Source organism: Hypanus sabinus, chromosome 5 (assembly GCF_030144855.1).
Source record: "Hypanus sabinus isolate sHypSab1 chromosome 5, sHypSab1.hap1, whole genome shotgun sequence".
Classification (NCBI taxonomy): domain Eukaryota; kingdom Metazoa; phylum Chordata; class Chondrichthyes; order Myliobatiformes; family Dasyatidae; genus Hypanus; species Hypanus sabinus.
The window spans coordinates 164236612-164256458 of record NC_082710.1 but is presented as its reverse complement, the minus strand read 5'-3'; the positions used below and the strand labels follow the sequence as shown (position 1 = coordinate 164256458).

The 19847-nt window shown below is 44.1% G+C and overlaps 1 protein-coding gene across 5 annotated transcripts in view; it reads left to right on the top strand.

The window, feature by feature from the left end:
• LOC132394528 (uncharacterized) overlaps positions 1-19847 on the top strand; it is a 102542-nt gene that overhangs the window by 57412 nt on the left and 25283 nt on the right. For all 5 annotated transcript variants that reach the window (XM_059970808.1, XM_059970806.1, XM_059970809.1 and 2 more), the window contains one exon: positions 17155-17247. In XM_059970808.1, the coding sequence (XP_059826791.1) occupies positions 17155-17247 (93 nt within the window). The remainder of the gene's footprint in view (positions 1-17154; positions 17248-19847) is intronic.

Below are 19847 nucleotides of genomic sequence, written 5' to 3'. Positions count from 1 at the left end.
AGGGAGCAAAACAAGAGGTCAACTCAGCACCACTTTCTCAAGAGCAACTGATCATGAACAATAAATACTGGACCCACCAGCAACACCTGAATGAGTCACAGTTAGGTTTATTATCACTGACATATCGAGTGAAATTTGTCGATTTGTGGCAGCAGTACAGGACAAGACATAAAAATTGCTCTGAGTTACAACAGTAAATGAACAGTGGAAAATGAATTAAAGGAGACACAGGATGAAGGAGAGGAATCCCGAGGATCGAAATCACCAGTTAACAGTGAATCTCCCCGGCATCCTCTGCCCACGTCTACATAAAATGTTCCAGCATGTGGACTGTTCAGCCTGCACCCTCATGGAGTTCAGTTTTCAATTTGAACCACACTGTCCGATGCCATTGAACAGCTGGAAACAGTGATGTTGTGATTCTCTGTATCAGAACAGGCTGTACTGTCAGACATGGAACTCAGTCATTGGCAAAATGTTTAATTGCCGTCCTCCAGGTCACTGGATAATTCAGCAGAACTGATTTACAGTGGCCTGATATCCCATCCACTGGATGTACCCACGGACAAACTACAGAGTAACTGTCATTTCCACATGTGATGCCTGTGGGTCAGTAAGTTAACAAATGTAGTGTTTCCAGAGGGAACCAGAAGATGCTTTTGGTCCCTCCCTGGTCTCTCCACTTGTTGCCAGTGTGTGAGAGCTCTCTGAACCTCCTTCAGTCCAATGCTTGAATGTCTGGTCCAGTTCTGAGTAGGCCATTTGGCCCTTCGAGCCAGCACCGCCATTCACTGTGATTGTGGCTGATCATCCACCGTCAGTACCCCGTTCCTGCCTTCTCCCCGTATCCCTTGACTCCACTATCTTTAACAGCTCTATCTCTTTCTTGAAAGCATCCAGAGAATTGGCCTCCACTGCCTTCTGAGGCAGAGCATTCCATAGATCCACAACTCTCTGGGTGAAAAAGTATTTCCTCAACTCAGTTCTAAATGGCCTACCTCTTATTCTTAAACTGTGGCCTCTGGTTCTGGACTCCCCCAACATCGGGAACATGTTTCCTGCCTCTAGTGTGTCGAATCCCTTAATAATCTTATATGTTTCAATCAGATCCCCTCTCATCCTTCTAAATTCCAGTGTATACAAGCCCAGTCACTCCAATCTTTCAACATATGACAGTCCCGCCATCCTGGGAATTAACCTCGTGAACCTATGCTGCACTCCCTCGATAGCAAGAATGTCCTTCCTCAAATTTTGAGACCAAAACTGAACACAATACTCCAGGTGGGGTCTCTCCAGGACCCTGTACAACTGCAGAAGGACCTCTTTGCTCCTCTACTCAACTCCCTTTGTTATGAAGGCCAATATGCCATTAGCTTTCTTCACTGCCTGCTGTACCTGTCTCAACTCAATTGTGTTACACACATTATGTTGTCAAAGGGGCTGTGACTCGTGATGTAGAGGTGAGGAGTGAGGGACCACTCCTCACTGCACACACGTGGCTCCTCCATGGAGAGAGTTAAGGGCACCACGTTTCTGAGAGTCACATAACAGATGATCTCACATCATCCCTCATCACCACCTCTTTGGTTAAAAAAGCAGAGCAGCATCTCCATTCCTTGAGGAGATTGTGGCTAACCCCCACCCCCATCCCCCATGACAACCAGTTTTCCCAGGACCCCAGTCGAGAGTGTCCTGACCGGCTGCATCTCTGTCTGGTTTGGGAATTGCAAGGCATCTGACCACAAACCCAACAAAGGATCACAAGTGTTGCTGAGAGGATCACTGGGGTCTCTCTCACCCAGTAGATATATTTATCAGGAGTGTTACACACACAGGGCACTTAGCATTTTCAGTGATCCCTCCCATCCATCCAGTAATCTATTTGAACCCCTATCATCAGGCAGGAGATACCGTAGCATTAGGACAAGAACTGTTGGGATGAGAAACAGTTTCTTCCCCCCCAGGCTGTAAAACTATTGAACTTCCTGCCACCACCCAGGTCTCATTGTGTATGGAGCACCAGTAGTGTTATACTGTTTACTTTTCAGTTGTATTATATATGCACCTTGTTATTGGTTAATTTATTTGTGGTGATATTACTTTGTATTATGCACGTGAGTTACATGTACTGTGTTGTGAACATTAATCCAGAGGAAAGTGGTCTCATTTGATGGTATACATGTATACGGTTGAATGACAATAACTTGAAAGTTGCTCATTAATCCTGATGAAGGGGAGGTGAGAGAGTGGTGAAGCCCCTCCTCATGACATGGATTTTAGCAAAGTTTTGTTAAAGTTCCTCATGGCGTACTCAAGAAACTAAATGTCCACGGGATCCAAGAAAAGATGGTGGTGGAATAAAAATTGGTTGAGAGGGAGGAAGCAAACAGTGAGGATCAATGGGAGATTCAGTGTCTGGAGGGCCATGTGTGGTGAGTTAAGCAGGGCTCAGTAATGGGTCCCTTGTTGTTTAAGGTTCATGTCAATGATTTGAACTTGAACTGAGGAACACGATCAGGAAGTTTCCTGTTGATCACAATATCAGCAGTTTGGTTGACAGTGAAGAAGAAAGGTCTGGGTCACAGGAAGATATCACTGGTCTCCTTGGATACACAAAAGAGGAAATGGTATTCAGTCTGGAAATGTTTGCAGCAGTGCTTTTGGAGAGGGAAAACTAGGCAAAGGAACAAACAGTAAACAGAAAACTAAGGCATGCAGAGGAACTGACAACTCTCAATGTTCACGTGCACAGATCCCAGAAAGATGGGTTGCTAGGTTACCTGGTTTCTGTCAATTGCAGTAGCGTAAGTGTGATAGACATGATGTAGATGTGGAGAGAAATGGTTTCAAGGAGAGGTAATCAGGAATGGACAGCTGAGTGAACTGGCATAGATGGGCTGAATGGCCTCCTTCCATGTGGTAATGAAAGTGGGGTCTTGCCTTTTGTTTTGTGCACAGAGCTGGTGATGGGAGATGTGAAAGGGTGAGGATCAATACCTGAGGAGAGGGAACTATTAGCAATGGCATTAACATTGGAACCAGGAGTGGAGGTTGGTGATGAACAGGATCTAACAGAAGGAGGGTTGAGCATGAAAAAGAAATGGACAGAATCCAGACTCAATGTAATTTCAACACCAGGGCATCGAGGGACATTTGGGACTCAATGTGGATGGTTCTGAATTATGTACATTTCTGCCAATCACGTTACCCTACACAGGCCCCTCTGGGATTAACTAAAACCAGCATTGTGAGCCTGTCTGAAGCTCGGATCAGCAGCCCGGCTCGGGTCCTGTGCTCGTCCAGAGGTGATGGCAGGGGCATGGCAGTGGAATACTCCAAATCTCGGTGGGCTGGTTTAAGGCGACCTTCTGAAATATGTTCAGGTTTCTCCCTCTTATCTATGATAAAAGTCTTTTCCCTCCATTCCAAAACGCAGAATGGGCCATTGTAAGGGGGCCTAAGGGGATGTTGGTTTGCATTAGGGCAGACAGAAACAAACGAGGTGGAATGTAGGTCAACAGGAACCCAAGAGTGATTTATTTTGTAGCCTGGGAAAAATACTCACTCAGGACAACCAATACCTTTTTGGGTCTTTAATTCCTTTGTCTGTTTCAGATATTAATGCAGGAAGAGGCATCAAAATAAAAACGACAAAATGAATTTAAAGAAATGTACAGTTCCTGCTGTCACAATCTCAGCTTAACTTCGGTCCACAAACTTGTGTGTCAACTAGTTACGTATGTAGTATGAAAATGAATTAAACAAAATATACAAAACCAATACGGTAGTGGCAATTCAAAAAAAAATACAAACAACATTAGCATCCCACCAATGCTGTACCTTGTACACAACATCCAATATATCAATAAATACATCTCATTTTAACTAAAATGTCGCTCAGTTTGAAACATGTTGTCCTTGCTCACGGTACTCAGCCAAAAAGGAACTTCACACAACCACACCATCCTGTGCCGATACCTTACTCGCGAAAATCAGGAAAAACAGCTCCCAGCACTCGATGTTTGTCTTTGCAGAACATTGTAACTCTTCTTTCGACTACACGTACATAATGACGTCACTGCTTCTCTTAAAGGCACAGGCAGCTATTTTATCATTACCAGGGTGAATGCACAAGTTCATTTTTAACAGTAAAATATACCATTCAACAGACACCTGGTTACATTCTCCCCTGCATACAGATAAGCATCCTTGATTACAGGCGGTCCCTGGGTTATGTACGAGTTCCATTCCTGAGTCTGTCTTTAAGTCGAATTTGTACGTAAGTCGGAATAGGTACATCCAGTATTATTTAGCGTCAGTTAGTCAAACGTTTGTCTTGGTATGTAGTATATATTTTACCTTTCTATGCATATAAAACACATAAGAACTGTACAGTATGTATTTCAATAATTAAACCACTATGTTGCTTAGTAATAATTGTAGCTTTCATTGGGGCAGGGCCTTTCACATGCTCCATTATTCTCACTTTATCCTTTAAAATTGTTCCGATCGGTGACCGATTGCAGCCTAACGCTTTTCCAATGACCGAAAAGCTCTCCTCTTTCCAATCGCTTCATTATTTCCACCTTACAATATTTTCAACCATGATCATTTTCCGTCAATGGAACAGATACAGAACAGTACGTACTGTACTGAACACCGCGGGTGACGCGACATGAGCTGCCCCGGGTCCTAAAATCCACCGTACTGCGACAGGTTAAATGGGACCAGTGGGGGCGGTGCTGACCCAAATGTATAACTAAAACATCTTAAACATAGTAATACAGTACTGTACATAATAATACCGTAATAATAAAAGTAACTACATACGGTTGCATCGATATCTTGTATACCGGAAGGGGCATTCATGAGGTAACATTATGATGGACCTGGTGCAGGGGAGTCAGGGTTTGATTCTGCTGCTGGAGAGGACAGGTTTACTACTGGAGTCAATTTCTTGAAGTAGGCATCAAGGAAGGTTTGTACACAGCTTTTCTTTTCTTCGTCATAAATGGCTTTGTAGCAGCTGAGGTTCTCGGTAAATGCACAGTAAACTTTGGCGAACCTCTCTTATTTAGGATCTTGCTCCTCTAACTTTGCCATCCCTGCTTCAATGAGTTGAAAGGCTTCAGCTAACTTTTTTGTTGCAAACTTTTTGATTCTGGTGTTCCTAGGTCACAGTCTTTTTTCTCAAACGCTCTCATCTGCAGCTCTAGTTCCATAAGGTCTTCATTGGTCAGTTCTTCGGCATGGGAGACAAGCAACTCTACATCATTTTCACTGATGTCTAACCGCAGTTCATTCCCAATATCAACCACAGCTTGCCTGGCTTCGGCGATGTCATCAGCTGTAAATCCCTGAGAAGCATACACAAACTGGGGGCACAATTTAAACCACACTCCTTTCATATTTGACTGCTTCACTTCATCCCAAGAATCAGCAATATTTTTGATGACATCATAGATGTTATAATCCCTCCAGAACTCCCCTGAGCTCATCACATCATCTTGGGTAGCCCTGACTGCTTGTGAGAAGGTCCGCTATAAATAATGGGCCTTCAAGGAGGCTATGACTGCCTGATCCATGGGCTGAAGTAGTGATGCGGTGGGGGGTGTAAAAATATGACTTTTATATTGGGATGAAGGTCATCTAAAGTGCTTGGATGTCCAGGTGCGTTTTCAAGCACAAGGAGAATCTTGAAAGGAATTTTCTTGGCCAAGCAATAACGTTCAACAGCTGGAACAAAATGGTTCAAGAACCAATCTTCAAAGACGGCAATTGTAACCCAAGCCTTTGAATTTGCCTTCCAAGTAACGGGAAGAGATGCCTTAATGATATGGCGAAGTGCCCTCAGATTTAGGTAGCGATACACAAGCAAAGGCTTGAGCTTGAAATCCCCGGATGCGTTACCCCCAAGCAATAACGTTAGCCTATCCTTTGATGCCTTATGCCCTGGTGCGCTTTTTTCCTCTTTCGAAATGTACGTCCTTTCAGGCATTTTTTCCAAAATAAGCCAGTCTCGTCTACATTAAATATTTAGTCTGGCAAATAACCTCCCTCTTCAATCATTTTTTAAAACATTTCAGGAAAACCACTCGCAGCACTTAAATCGGCACTCGCTGCTTCACCTTGCACTTTAATATTATGTAAATTTGCCCTCATTTTGAAACGATTGAGCCAACCCCTACTCACAACAAATTTTTCATCACAAGCACCTTCACTTGCTGTGCGTGCAGCTTTTAAATCATGGAAAAGGCTTCGAGCCTTTTCTTGCAGTAAAGTAAGGCTAATAGGAATATTACGCCGATTTTGATCGTCTAACCAAATTAACAATAGCCTTTCCATTTCAATAATTAAACCACTGCGTTGCTTAGTAATAATTGTAGCTTTCATCGGGGTAGGGCCTTTCACATGCTCCATTATCCTCACTTTATCCTTTAAAATTGTTCCAATCATTGACCAACTGAAGCCTAACGCTTTTCCAACGGCCGATGGTGTCTCACCTCTTTCCGATTGCTTTATTATTTCCACTTTTTTTTCAATCGTGATCATTTTCCTTTTCTTTGATGCATCACCAACACTTGCATCAGATTTACGCTTTGAAGACATGGTTACAAGGGTAATTACAAGCAAAATTTAAGCCACATGCAAAGTCACACATTCAGCACAGTGTCAACAGCAACGTGATCTGACCTAAAATGGCAGGACAGCTTTCCACAAGGCGACGAACTGCTGTAGCTGTGCAATGTTTTCATCAGCGTCACAACGTAGTGTGTGTGTTCGTTACTACGAACCATTGTACTATATTTACAGTAACTCGTACTTACGAACGGCCTGCCACAAAGCCTGTTACATTGAAAATCCAAGTTGTCCATAAGTCGGACGTTCGTAACTCGGGGACTGCCTGTACTCGCTCACTGCAAAGGTATTTTTAACCTCTCTGAATGGAACTGAACCTCGACCGGCCAGTATCTGTGACACTGCTGCAGGACTTATGGAGGCCACATCTCGGACTGACCTTGGTTTGTGATGTGGGTTAGAATGCTGTCCAGCATTTACTCTTTTACTCCTGTGGGGTACTACAACAGGAGGACCACCAACATCTGACCCTGTATCATCAGTCACAGGTCCTAGGGTCTCAGTTCCAGACATTCTTACAGTTCCAGAAGATATGCTGTCAAGGCTGGAGTCAAGATTCTGTACACCCTGTTCTGACACATCTTCTACCAATATCACAACATTCTCTAAATCCTCAGAATCTGATTCATGTCCCGGGGACAGGAGTTTATAGTCTCCTTTGAGGAGCTGGGGTGGGAAGTGTCTCACAGCGCCTGATGTCTATCTACCCTGTTCACCCTCTTGATAGGCCTCCACAGTGTGTGTACTGTCTAGTATCTACACCAGGCTGTAGACATCTCAGCTAGCACAAAATGCGGACAATTTTTGATCCACCATGACACATCCTCGTGCATGTCCACCCAAAAGCATCTGCTTCTCAACAAGTGTGGAGTAGGCTCTATGCCTTGATGCCCCATAGAGTCATGTACATACCCAAACACTTTACTCCTCAAGCTGGTAGGTAGCAGAAGCTGATAACACTCCCCGTGCTTCTCATCCTCAACTGCACGATACGGTAACTCCTTACGCTCCCTGATCAATACGTGGGAGTGGGAACTCTCATCAGTACACGGGAGTGGGAACGCATCATTATTGGTCTTAAGATTCAGTCTCCAATAATCTACACAGTCTTATGCTAACATCAGTCTCCACTACGAAAGGGTGTGTGAAATCGGCAAAGGTGAGGATGGGTGAAATGGCTGGCTTTTATTTGAGCAAGTCAGTTTGACATTCTTCTCTCCAAGACTGTTTTAACAGCTGGTTTGTTTTACCAGGACTCCCTGTATTAAAACACAAATTCACTACATCTTACAGTGGACTTGCAATCTTTGAGAATCCCTGAATGAGCTGTCTATAAGAACTGCAGAAGTTAAATGATCTTAAGTCTTTGACTGTAGATGGTAGTGGCCATTGCTGAACAGCCGAGACCTTCTCAGGATCTGTGCCTATCCCCTTGGTTGATGTCTCATGTCCTAAGATCTTTACCTCTGACTGCAGAAAATGAAGTTTTTCTAACTTTACCTTCAGACCAGTTTCCTTGAGGTGCTGAAGCTCCGTGTCAAGCCTCTCCAAGTGTCCCTGGAAAGTCTGTGAATGCATCAGAATATCATCCAGGTACACAAGCATAATTTGGAAGATTCAGTGATTCATGGTTGCCTGCACGAGTCTTTGAAAAGTCACCGGCCCATTGCAGACCCAAATGTCATGTGAAGATATTCATATAGAGCAAACGGGGACGAAAATCAGTCTGATGCCCATCACACTCCTCTACCACTACTTGGTGGTAACCACTCGTGAGGTCTATTGTCGAGAAAAATCGCGCTCTCCACAGAGCATCAAGACTCTCATCAATACAGGGGACCCGGGAACGTGTCCTATTTGGTCTTGAGATTCAGTCTCCAATAATCTACACACAGTCTTATGCTACCATCAGCCTTCTGTACCAACACTACAGGTGAGGCATACACAGGAATTAACTGAATTTCATGCTTGACCTTGTCAGTGTACCCAAAGTCTTCATCTTCATCTGCAAAGATATCCAGGTACTTAACCAGTAAAGCTCTGAGCTGAGCTTGTTTTTCTTCACTACCCCAATGTCGAGCTTGTCTAGAATTGACTTTAACTTGTGGTTACTACCCTCCTCCTTTACACCAACAGTCACTTGTTCAGTGCCAGCTGAGATCCGCTGAAATCTTACAGCACGTTGCTGATCACTATCTACACACTCTAACTTTGACAGTATACCCAGTTGGGTCTTCGTAAGAGCCACACATCCTCTTGAGAGAGGTTTAAAACCTGAACTGGTACTGTACGACTACGAGAGTCAACGAGCATGGAGGGGTGGTGGTGTTAAATGGCTCAGGTAACAACTTACTGTCACAACCAGCATCTCCAGTGGCCTTCCTAGCCACAATGGTAACTACAGATTCAGCAGGTATGTGCTCAGTATCTTTTCCTGATACTCAGACGATGACTTTCTTTTCAGTAGTTCACATCTGCACTTTCTGGAAATCATCTCTCCAGCCAGAATCCAACTTTCCTTCGAGAGTCATGTCAAATCCTGCAGAGACAAGTTGACAAGTAGACAAATTGTCTACATTAGCTTGTAATGTTCATATACCATGCACGGTACTGGTTGTTCAGTTTTAACAGGATCCCTGAATTCTAGAAAGCCACAATTAGATATTTTCACACCCATCACTTGAACCTCCAGCTCTATATGCCCAAGGTAAGGAATATCAAGACTGTCAGTGGCTGTTAACCTAAGCCAGCCAGCAGTGGACAACATATCCTCATCCTCTCCATTCAAGTGTTCTCGAAAGAGCTGCTCAGTCACGGTGCTCACTTGACTACCTGTGTCCAACAGACAACGGACAGCGACACCTGATATCTTAAGCTCAATGATAGTACATGGACCCATGGCAAATTGCAGCAACTGGTCACGGGATGGCTGTACATTATCTATGAGGTTGCCCCGAATTGCCGACTCACAACAACCTGAGGGCTGGAAGATGCCGGCTCTACATCCCTTGTACTTCACTTCCGTGGGAAATTCTTGACCACATCCCCCCCCCCCCCCCCCACCTGACTCTTGAGACATACTGGTTGCCCATCCTCTGTGAATCTAGGCTGCAACTTGGGTCTACTGCTAATAGCATATGCAACACCTCTCTGTACAGTAAGTTCTTTCACTGCTTGAGTCAACTCACTAGTGGCTTTGCCCTGCTCTGTGACTACTTTATGGACATCGTCTAGAGTGACAGACTTGGATTCCTGAGCTTTCGGAGGTGAGCACTGTGCCTGGCTACTGACTCACTTTGACTTTACAATCCTTGCATTTCCTGACGACTCTTAAAAACCACAGATGAGCCTTCCACTGGCCTGAGCATGAGTGGAACGGTTCAGTAGAAAATTGAGCTCTGGCTAGGGCATGTGAAAACTCTCTATGTCTTAGAAGCTATGCAACAGCTGGGGTGCACTATGCTTGTCTCTGAAAGCCTCCCTGAGACAGGTGAACAAGTCATCAGCCTGGTCATCACTGCACATCAGTGCTTCTTCTAGAGCTGCACCCCTGAGCAGTGACATAACAAAATCATACTGATCCCGGTCAGTCTAATTTCCAGCATGAAGTACACAATCGACTTCTTCAATAAAGTCATCAACAGACCTCGCATCTTTCTCAGCATCCCCCGAAACTGGAGAAATGTGTCTTTCCTTTGGAACGTATACATAGGACCTTTTGCTTAATTTATCAACAGTTGCCATGGCTTCCTCGTGCCAACCAGGCATCTCTCTAATTTGTTCATTGAATTCAGGTTCAGTTTGCTCATCCTCTGAATGTAACATTGTGAAAACTCAAGTCATTAAAGGGTCTCTACAACAAGCCTGGAAAAGGGGTTGCTGACATCGCCTGCAGAAAACACGATGACTTCACGGCCGCAGTTGCTCTGGATCACCGTCACAGTTCTACATCCTGGCTTCAGTCCCTGATGTCCCAACCCGGCACCAAGACTCTACCATGGTCTCCACGTGATACCGTCTCACAGGAACGACTGTCCTGTCCTTCACCACTACCCTGTTATGTATTGTATATTGTACTGCATAGAACCCTCCAAACTGGCTTGGAATTACCCCACTGCTGGTACCAAATTTTGTAGCCTGAGAAGAATACACACTCAGAACAACAAGTACTTTTTCAAGTCTTTTATCAAAAGCTTAACTTCGGTCCACACACTTGTGTATCAACTAGTTACATATGTAGTATGAAAATAAATAAAACAAAATATACAAAAGCAATACAATAACATTAGAGTCCCACCATCCTGTATCTTGTACACAACATCAAAAATATGAATAAATACATCTCATCTTAACTCAGATCTATATTCACTTTGGCACACAAGTGCTTAACTTCCAAACATGTACAGGCTAGAAGAGCCTTTCTGAAACTTTTTGCTCTGGAGGAACCCTTAAATTAATTTTCAGGTCTCAGGAATCTCCTGATAAAAATTATTATATCTACAGCTCAGTACGTTAGTGTGATCAGTAAGTTGCAGATATAATTATCCAAAAAAATTGTCAATGCTCTTTTCAGTAGAGAATAAATTTTTAGCCAACCTTTGTTGAAGAAGCAAGCAGTTAAGCTTAGCTTACCATTCTTGAAATTAATCTCTTTCTTTCCCTTTCATAACTTTTAAAATTTCACAAGGCAAACGTAACAAATTTCTGTTAAATAACTGTCGTAAGTTAGTAAACTGACTCAAGGCTCAGAAAATTTAATAGAGATAAGGGTTGTAAATAGATTTGAATTAATGCTATTTACAACATGAAAATTTATTGACTATGTTGAATAGTAAAATTACTAAACACCATAAGCCAATGCAATATGAATAAAAATACAGCCTAAGACACAATTTTATACAATATTTTGAAAAAACATTTTCATTCTAAGTGACATTTTGAGGCTCAAATATCGGCCTGGCATGTGAAACCTGTGCTTGCTTTTTGCTGCACAAATACTCAATTCTGGGTCAAACTTGAGATAAGCACACACAGATTTCACCTTCAACTGAAAGGAAACGATCTCTATTCTTGCTTGTGTTGCTTGTTAAACAAAAGAAAGCTTGCTGACACATGTAAGAAGTTGAAAACTGCAGCAAAATGTTCATTGCTTTCCAATGAATGGCAGGATACTCTTCTTTCACAGAAATCCGGAACTTGTCCAGGGGCAGGTCAGTAAATCCCATCTTGAGCGCACGATCAGACGGCATCTCACAAAGTTCCTCCTCTTCTCTCAAAGTCAAGTTCTCAGGCTGAGCAGGAGATTCAGAGAAAGGGTCCCTCACCCTGTCATACACTTGTGTTGAAAGGGAGGAAAAACACTGTTCAGGTTTGTTCTGCAGTTATTCCAGGGGGTTTTCAATAAGACTTGAGACTTTCTGATCCTTGCTCACTCTCAAGCCCAAGCAGCACTGGAAACATTTCAAGATTTCCTTTTGCAACATGATTTTTCCAAAGATTCAGTTCCTTTTAAATACAAAATTTTTGTCATTTTAAGTCAAACTATTTTCTCCAGCACCTTGCAGAGACTCGTTCAACTGGTCCATATGATGAAAAGTGTCTGCTAAGTAGGCTAGTTTCTGCAGACATCCTTCATCGTCAAAGCACTCAGCAAACCCTGGCCTACTATTTTCTTGCAAGTGCTCCTGCAATTCACCTTCCAGCTCAGACATCCTGTTGAGAACTCTTCCCCTGCTCAGACCCCGGATTTCTGTATGTGGAGGAGATCGGTGTGCTCCTTGTCCAGGCTTTCACACTTTTTTAAACATTCTCAAGTAAACTGGTCTTTGTTTAATAAGGTCAACCATTTTTAAAGCATCATCCAGAACTTTTTCATTTCATCTCCAAGAGTTTTTGACATCAGCACTTCTCTGTGAAGAAAGCAGTGTGTTGTGACAACGTCAGGATTTTCTTTTTCACAAGAGAAATGAAACCTCTCATGGAGCCATCGAGGGGCACCATCAATACAGATGCCAACACGGTTCCTCCAAGACAGACCTTTTGTTTCCAGATATGAAGACAAAACATTAAATATATCTTGGCCTTTGCTTGTTTTGGGCAGCTCTTTACAACAGAAAAAGTTCTCTTGAGTTTCACCATTTGCAAATTTTATAAGTGCTACAACATGACATTTATCAGTCAAATCTGTTGACTTATCACCTGGGATAGAGAAGCTGTTGTTTTTCACTTCGTCACACAAAACCTCTTCAGCATCATGTGACATGTCATCAACACATTTACTTATCGAACTGTTTGAGGGTGGCCGCCTTCTCGTCCGAACAAAATCCATGTTGGAGCCCATTCTCGAGCTACTATTTATGGACAACCGTGCTCGTCTCACGCACACAGAGGACATGCTACAGGCTACAGTCACTCAGTTCACCAAGGCTGCGAGGGCTTTGGGGTTAACGGTCAGTCTGAAGAAAACAATGATCCTCCGTCAGAAGCCCCCTGGTGGGGTTTACAACTCATCTCGGATCATCATTGACAACCACCCTCTCACCACGTTCACCTACCTGAGCAGTGTCAGATCCAATGATGCTACGATAGTAAGGGACGTTGATGATCGACTTGCCAGAGGTAGCAGTGCCTTCAGATGCCTCCAGAAACGTGTGGAAGAACACCGGCTGAGTCTGTCCACAAAAATCCAGGTGTACAGGGCTGCCGTCATCACAACACTGTTATACGGCTCCGAAGCCTGGGCCTTGTACCACAAGCAAATCCAGTTGCTCAAGTACGTCCATCAGTGCTGCCTCTGCTCCGTCGTGGGTATCAGCTGACCGGATCGTGTCTCCAACAATGAGGTCCCGGAGAAGCTCAACGTCCAAGCATTGAAGCCACTTTGCTGCTCAGGCAGCTCTGTTGGCCAGGACACGTCTCACATGGACAATTCCAGGTTACCAAAAGCTGTACTCTACAGAGAACTCTCTCAGGGAAAGAGAGATCACCGTGTCCTGCACAAGAGGCACAAAGACCAACTTAAGCAGCAGCTCTCTCAGACAAATATCGAGGTGAATGAGTGGCAGCAGCTGGCTTGTGACAGAGACCGCTGGAGAACACCGATCCGCAGTGCAGACAAGAATTTTCAGGAATCCAGAAGAGCGACTGCTGAAGAGGAGGAGACGCAGGAAGGACGCAGTAAGTTGTTAGTCACAGACTGAGCTCAATGGAATAGGACAACTTGGATCACCGGTCCATGAAACACCCATTGATAAATAGCTTTCATTGTAGAGACGGGCTTTTTGTGTCCATTGTTGCACGAGTGCAGTGAAATGATTCAAAATATTGTAATTCAAAAATCACCACATTGGAACATCAGACATGTCTGTAAACCACGGGGGTTAGCAAAATATAAAAATGGGTTTGTCCATTCAAAGTGCTGAAAATAAACTTCATGCTCCTCATCAACCTACTGTCCTCCCCTCCATGCAGTACAGCGCTCACCAATTTTCAGCCTACGTTCCACCCTTCCGTGCAGTACAGCCTCACCATTTATCAGTCTACTGTCCATTCCTCCGTGCAGTACAGCATTCAAAAATAATCAGCCTACCACACTCCTCTGTACAGTACAGTGCTCACCGTTTATCAATCTACCATCCTCCCCTCTGTTCTCAACAACTGTCAATGGCCAAAGAAACACGGCCCTACTCTGCACTGCCACACTGGGCTGAGAGACCTCTAATGAGATTGCTAACAGGTCTGCTCGGTCACTGCCAACCACTGTGAGTGTTAGCATCACACGTTGCACGGACTTCCAAAATCAAAGTTTATTTTTTCAATCACAAACTCTCACGGAATCCTGGTTGAGAAAGATTGATGGAGGGGCTCGTAGTGTTGAGGAAAAAGGGAGGCTGCAGAAGGATTTAGACAGATGAGGAGAATGGGCAAGAGAGTGGCAAATGAAATACAATGTTGGAAAATGCATGGTTATGCACTTGGGTAGTAGAAATAAATATGCAGACTATTTTCTAAACAGGGAGGAAAACCAAAAATCTGAGATGCAAAGGCACTTGGGAATCCTTGTGCAGAACACCCTAAAGTTTATCTTGCAGGTTGAGTCAGTGATGAGGAAGACAAATGCAATGTTAACATTCATTTCAGGAGGACTAGAATATAAGAGCAGGGATGTGATGCTGAGGCTTTATAAGGCACTGGTGAGGCCTCACCTTGAGTATTGTGAACAGTTTGGGGCTCCTCATCTAAGAAAAGATGTGCTGGCATTGGAGAGGGTTCAGAGGAGGTTCACAGGGAGGATTCCGGGAATGAAAGGGTTATCATATGAGGAACGTTTGATGGCTCCGAGCCTGTACTCACTACAATTTAGAGGAATTTTGAATTTTGAAAGGCCTAGACAGAGTAGATGTGGAAAGGATGTTTCCCATGTTGGGGAAGTGTAGAACAAGAGAACAACCCCAGGATAGAGGGGCATCCATTTGAAACAGAGATGGGGAGAAATTTCTTTGGCCAGGAGATGGTAATTTGTGGAATTTGTTAACACAGGCAGCTGTGGAGGCCAGGTCGTTGGTTGTATTTGAGGCAGAAATTGATAAATTGTTGATTGGCCAAGGCATTAAAGGTTACAGGGACAAGGCCAGGGAGTGGGACTGAGGAGCGGTAAACAAGATTTAGCCATGATTGAAATGTGGAGCAGACTCCATGGGCCAAATAGCCTAATTCTTCCCCTATGTCTTATGGTCTTGTAGCCTTCTAAACAATAATTATTGAACCTATCAGAGTGAATGAATTAAAAATCTGGGTGAAGGAAAAGTGTCCCTTGGATCTTATGGTGGACAATCCCTCAGACATGTATCACTGGTTACCGATGGACTTCCTGGACAACCACTATCCTTATCCATGTTAAATGTCCCAGCATCTGGACAGTTTAGTCTGCACTCACATTGAGTTCAGTTTTTTCTTGGACCAGAGCACTGTTTGAAGCCTTGAGCATCTGGGTGTGGTGATGGTTCAGTCCTCAACAACAGAACAGGCTTCACAGTGGAACTTCAGTGCTGTAGCTGGGGCTGGGTGTTGTCACCACAGGCAGGAAGTCACTTTTATTGTCATTTCAACCATAACTACTAGTACAGTGCATAGTAAAAATGAGACAACTTTTTTCAGGACCATGGTATTATATGACACTGTGCAATGGGATGGTAGTCATTGAGGCAGGACACTGAAGACTTCTTCGGCACGGGGATGATGGTGGCGGCCTTGAAGCACGTTGGAACGGTGGCGCTGCTCAGGAAGATGTTGAAGATGTCAGTGAGAACATCTGCGAGCTGGTCTGCACATCCTCTGAGCACTCTACTAGGGATGTTGTCTGGTCCAGCAGCCTTCCGTGGGTTGACCCTGCACAGGGTTCTTCTCACGTCGGCCACGGTGAGACACAGCACCTGGTCATTCGCAGGAGGGGTGGACTTCCTCGCTGCCATGTCATTTTCCGCCTCAAACCGGTCGTAGAAGTTATTCAGCGTATCTGGGAGGGAGGCATCACCCGTACAGGCAGGTGATGTTGTCCTGTAATTAGTGATGTCCTGGATGCCCTTCCACATGCGCCGTGTGTCGCCGCTGTCCTGAAAGTAACTGTGGATTAGCTGGGCATGTGCATGGTTTGCCCCTTGGATGGCCCGGGACAGTTTACCCCTTGCTGTTGTTAGAGCTGCCTTGTTGCCTGCTCTGAAGGCGGAGTCACAGGTCTTCAGCAGCGCACGCACCTCTGCGGTCATCCATGGCTTCTGATTAGCGCGTAAAGTGATGGTCTTGGATAGAGTATCATCATCAATGCACTTGCTAGTCATTGGTGCCGTGTACTCCTCTGAGTTGGTAGAGTCGCCATCAGTTGCAGCCTCCCTGAACATGTGCCAGTCAGTGGGCTCAAAACAGTCTTGAAGAGCAGAGATGGCTCCTGCTGGCCAGGTTTTCTCCTGCTTCTGAACTGGTCTGGAGATCCTGATGAGTGGGCTGTATTCTGGGATTAGCATAACAGAGATGTGGTCTGAGTATCCGAGGTGAGGGGGGGTCTCTGTTTGTGTAACCAGGTCCAACATGTTCTCCCTTTCATTTAAATTGAAACCTTCACCATCTCTAGAATAATACAAAGCTGATTTGCAGTGGATTGTTACCTCATCTGCTGGATACGTACACAGGGAGACTGCAGTGTATCTGACAATTCTGCATGTGCAGACACTCAATAAGGGATTACAGAAGTTATCAAATATGTGTTTGTGTTTTTCTGTTGTTTCCTGGATTCTCTGCTTGCTGCCAGTGTGAGAGAGATCCCTGGACTTTCTTCAGTCCGGTGTTCTGATTTCTGCTCCATTTCTGAACTGGTTGGGTTTCCCTGTGTTTAAGAAGCCTGACTGACTCAGGGTCCATCTTCATTACCAAGAACACATTGTAAATCGATGCTTATGTGAAATAATTTATGTAGATCTGTTACTATGGCTTTCAAACTGATTGATTTTCATTTATCCAAAGATGGTGATAGATTGAGAAGATGGATACCTGTCTATAATGTTGGTTTTCTCATTGTCGTCATCATTGCTACAATATCCTGGATGGTGTTTAAAGGTATGTGCTGAAATATTATTCTGTATTTTCATGTAAATGATGAACTCGGTTCTCTGGAGTTTGTTTGGAATGAAGTGAGTATCTCAGTCAGGATGTTGTGAACTGCTTTACCAGGACCACCAGCACCTGAAGTCCTCAGTCCCACAGCTGAAGTCCTTTCCCACAGGGGGATCTGCTGGAGGTTTAGACTTTAATGGCATTTCACTGATGCTCATGGAACTGAAGGCAAAATGTTGTCCTGAGCAGACAGTTGCCTCAATGGGACAAGGCAGAGTGTGGGGATAATTTGCAGGAGATTACGTGGCTCATGTTGGGAGAATGTGACTAATGGTGTCCTGCAAGGATTTGTGTTTGGATTACAACTTGTATCAGATTGACTGAGGGGTGACAGTTTGCAAGTCCACATTTCCCAATGAAGCAGGAAGTGGGAGCAGTTTTGTGGTCAACAGGGATTAATAGAAGGGAATGAGCAAAACCAGGGATAAATGCCACTCTACAGCCAGACAAAGACATGTGTGCATCAGGATTCTGACAAGTCATTAATAGGTCTTGGAGACAGAGAGGAATCTTGTGTCCCAAATCACAGGAGGGAGTAATTGGTCTTTAAGGATTCTGGTGGACATTTGCAGAAACTAGGGCTGTGCTAAATGGATCTGAGACAATTAAAGTGTGAAGTAGTTAAAGTTTACAAGAAGACAAATTTTACAAGAAAAAGAGCTTTGACCAGCATCAGAAGTTTGGAGAGGAGGGGACATCAATCTGGTTCATTTCTTGAGGATAAAAGGCAGCAGGTGACAGTTTAGTGACCAGTCGCCAGTCAGTGTTTGGGATTGATTAGTGAGAGCAAGTTAAAGGAAGGCAGGGACAAGCACAGTGTCCATTGTCTCAGTGGACATCGTCAGAGTGGTGATCTTGAGGCTTTAGCTCTTCAAATGCAGGCTTCACTCAGAGAAAGCAAAGAAAAGACAAACTTAAGTTGTTTTTCCCTTCTCTTCTTTGTATATGCCCAGTTAGAACAGTAGAGATGCCAGGCAGGATAGTGAAATGCTTCCCTTGTATGATGTGGGAAGGCAGGGAGACGTCCAGTGTCCCTGACGACTACAACTGGGAGAAGTGCATCCAGCAGCAGCTTCTAACAAACAACATTCAGGAATTGGAGCTGGAACTGGATGAATTCCAGATAATTCATGATGCTGAGGGGGAGATAGATAGGACGTATCGAGAGGAAGTTACACCCAAGATGCAGAACACAGGAAACTGGGTGACTGTCAGGAAGGAAAAGAGGTTAAGGAACCAGTGTAGAGTACCCTTGTGGCCATCCCCTTCAACAACAGGTATGTCGCTTTGGTGAAAACAATACAGAAGGGACGGTTTGTTCCTGAACTGGAGAGAGAAGGTTTGTTAATGCTTCATGGTGGGATTAAACTGGAGTTGCAGGGAGATGGGAACCAGAGTGTCAGAACAATCAGTGGAGAGGTTGTGGAGGCAGATGTTGGTAAGACCACAGATGAAGATCAAAAGATTGTGCATGGTGCGACTTGTGTCCTGAGCTGCATATATTTCAATGCAAGAAATATTGCAGGAAAGGCTGATAATAGTGATGACTCGTAGTGTTCCACAGGGACCGAATCTTTTTACGTTGTATGTCAATAATTTGGATGATGGAATTGATGGCTTTGTTGCAAAGTTTGCAGATGATATGGAGACAGATGGATTGGCAGGTCGTTTTGAGGAAGTAGAGAGGATACAGAAAGGACTTAGACAGATTAGGAGAAGGCCGCAGAAATAGCAGATGGAATACAGAGTTGGGAAGTGTATTGTCATGCACTTTGCCAGAAAAAGTGAAGAGAAATGTTCCTAAATGAAGAGAAAATACAAAATAATGAGGTGCAGTGAGGTTTGAAAGTGCATGTGCAGGATTCCCTAAAGGTTAATTTGCAGGTCGAGTCTGTGGTGAGGAAGGCAAATGGAAGTTTAACATTTATTTCAGGAGGACGAGAATAGAAAAACAAGGATGTAAAGTTGAAACTTTATGAAGCACTGGTGAGTATCGTGAGCAGGTTTGGGCCCGTCATCTTAGACAGGATGTGCTGAAACTGGAGAGGGTTGAAAGGAGATTCACGAAAATGATTCCAGGATTGAAAAGCTTTTCATATGAAGAACATTTGATGGCTCCAGGTCTGTATTCACTAGAATTCTGAAGAATGAGGGGTGACCTCATTGAAACTTATCGAATGGTGAAAGGCCTGGATGTAGTGGTTATGGAGAGGATCTGTCCGATGATGGGAGAATTGAAGACCAGAGGACACAGCCTCAGAATAGAGGGAGGTCCTTTTAGAACGGAGATGAGGTGGAATTGTTCAGACAGAGAGTGGTGAATCTGTGGAATTCTTTGCCACATGCAGCTTCAGAGGCCAAGTCTTTATGTATGGCTTATTTAAGGAAGAGGTTGATAGATTCTTAATTGGTCAGAGCATGAAGGGAAACTGGGAGAAAGCAGAGATTGGGGCTGAGAGGAAAATTGGATCAGCCATGATGAAATGGCAGAGCAGACTCGATGGACCAAATGCCTAATTCTGCTATTTCTTATGGTCTGAGTA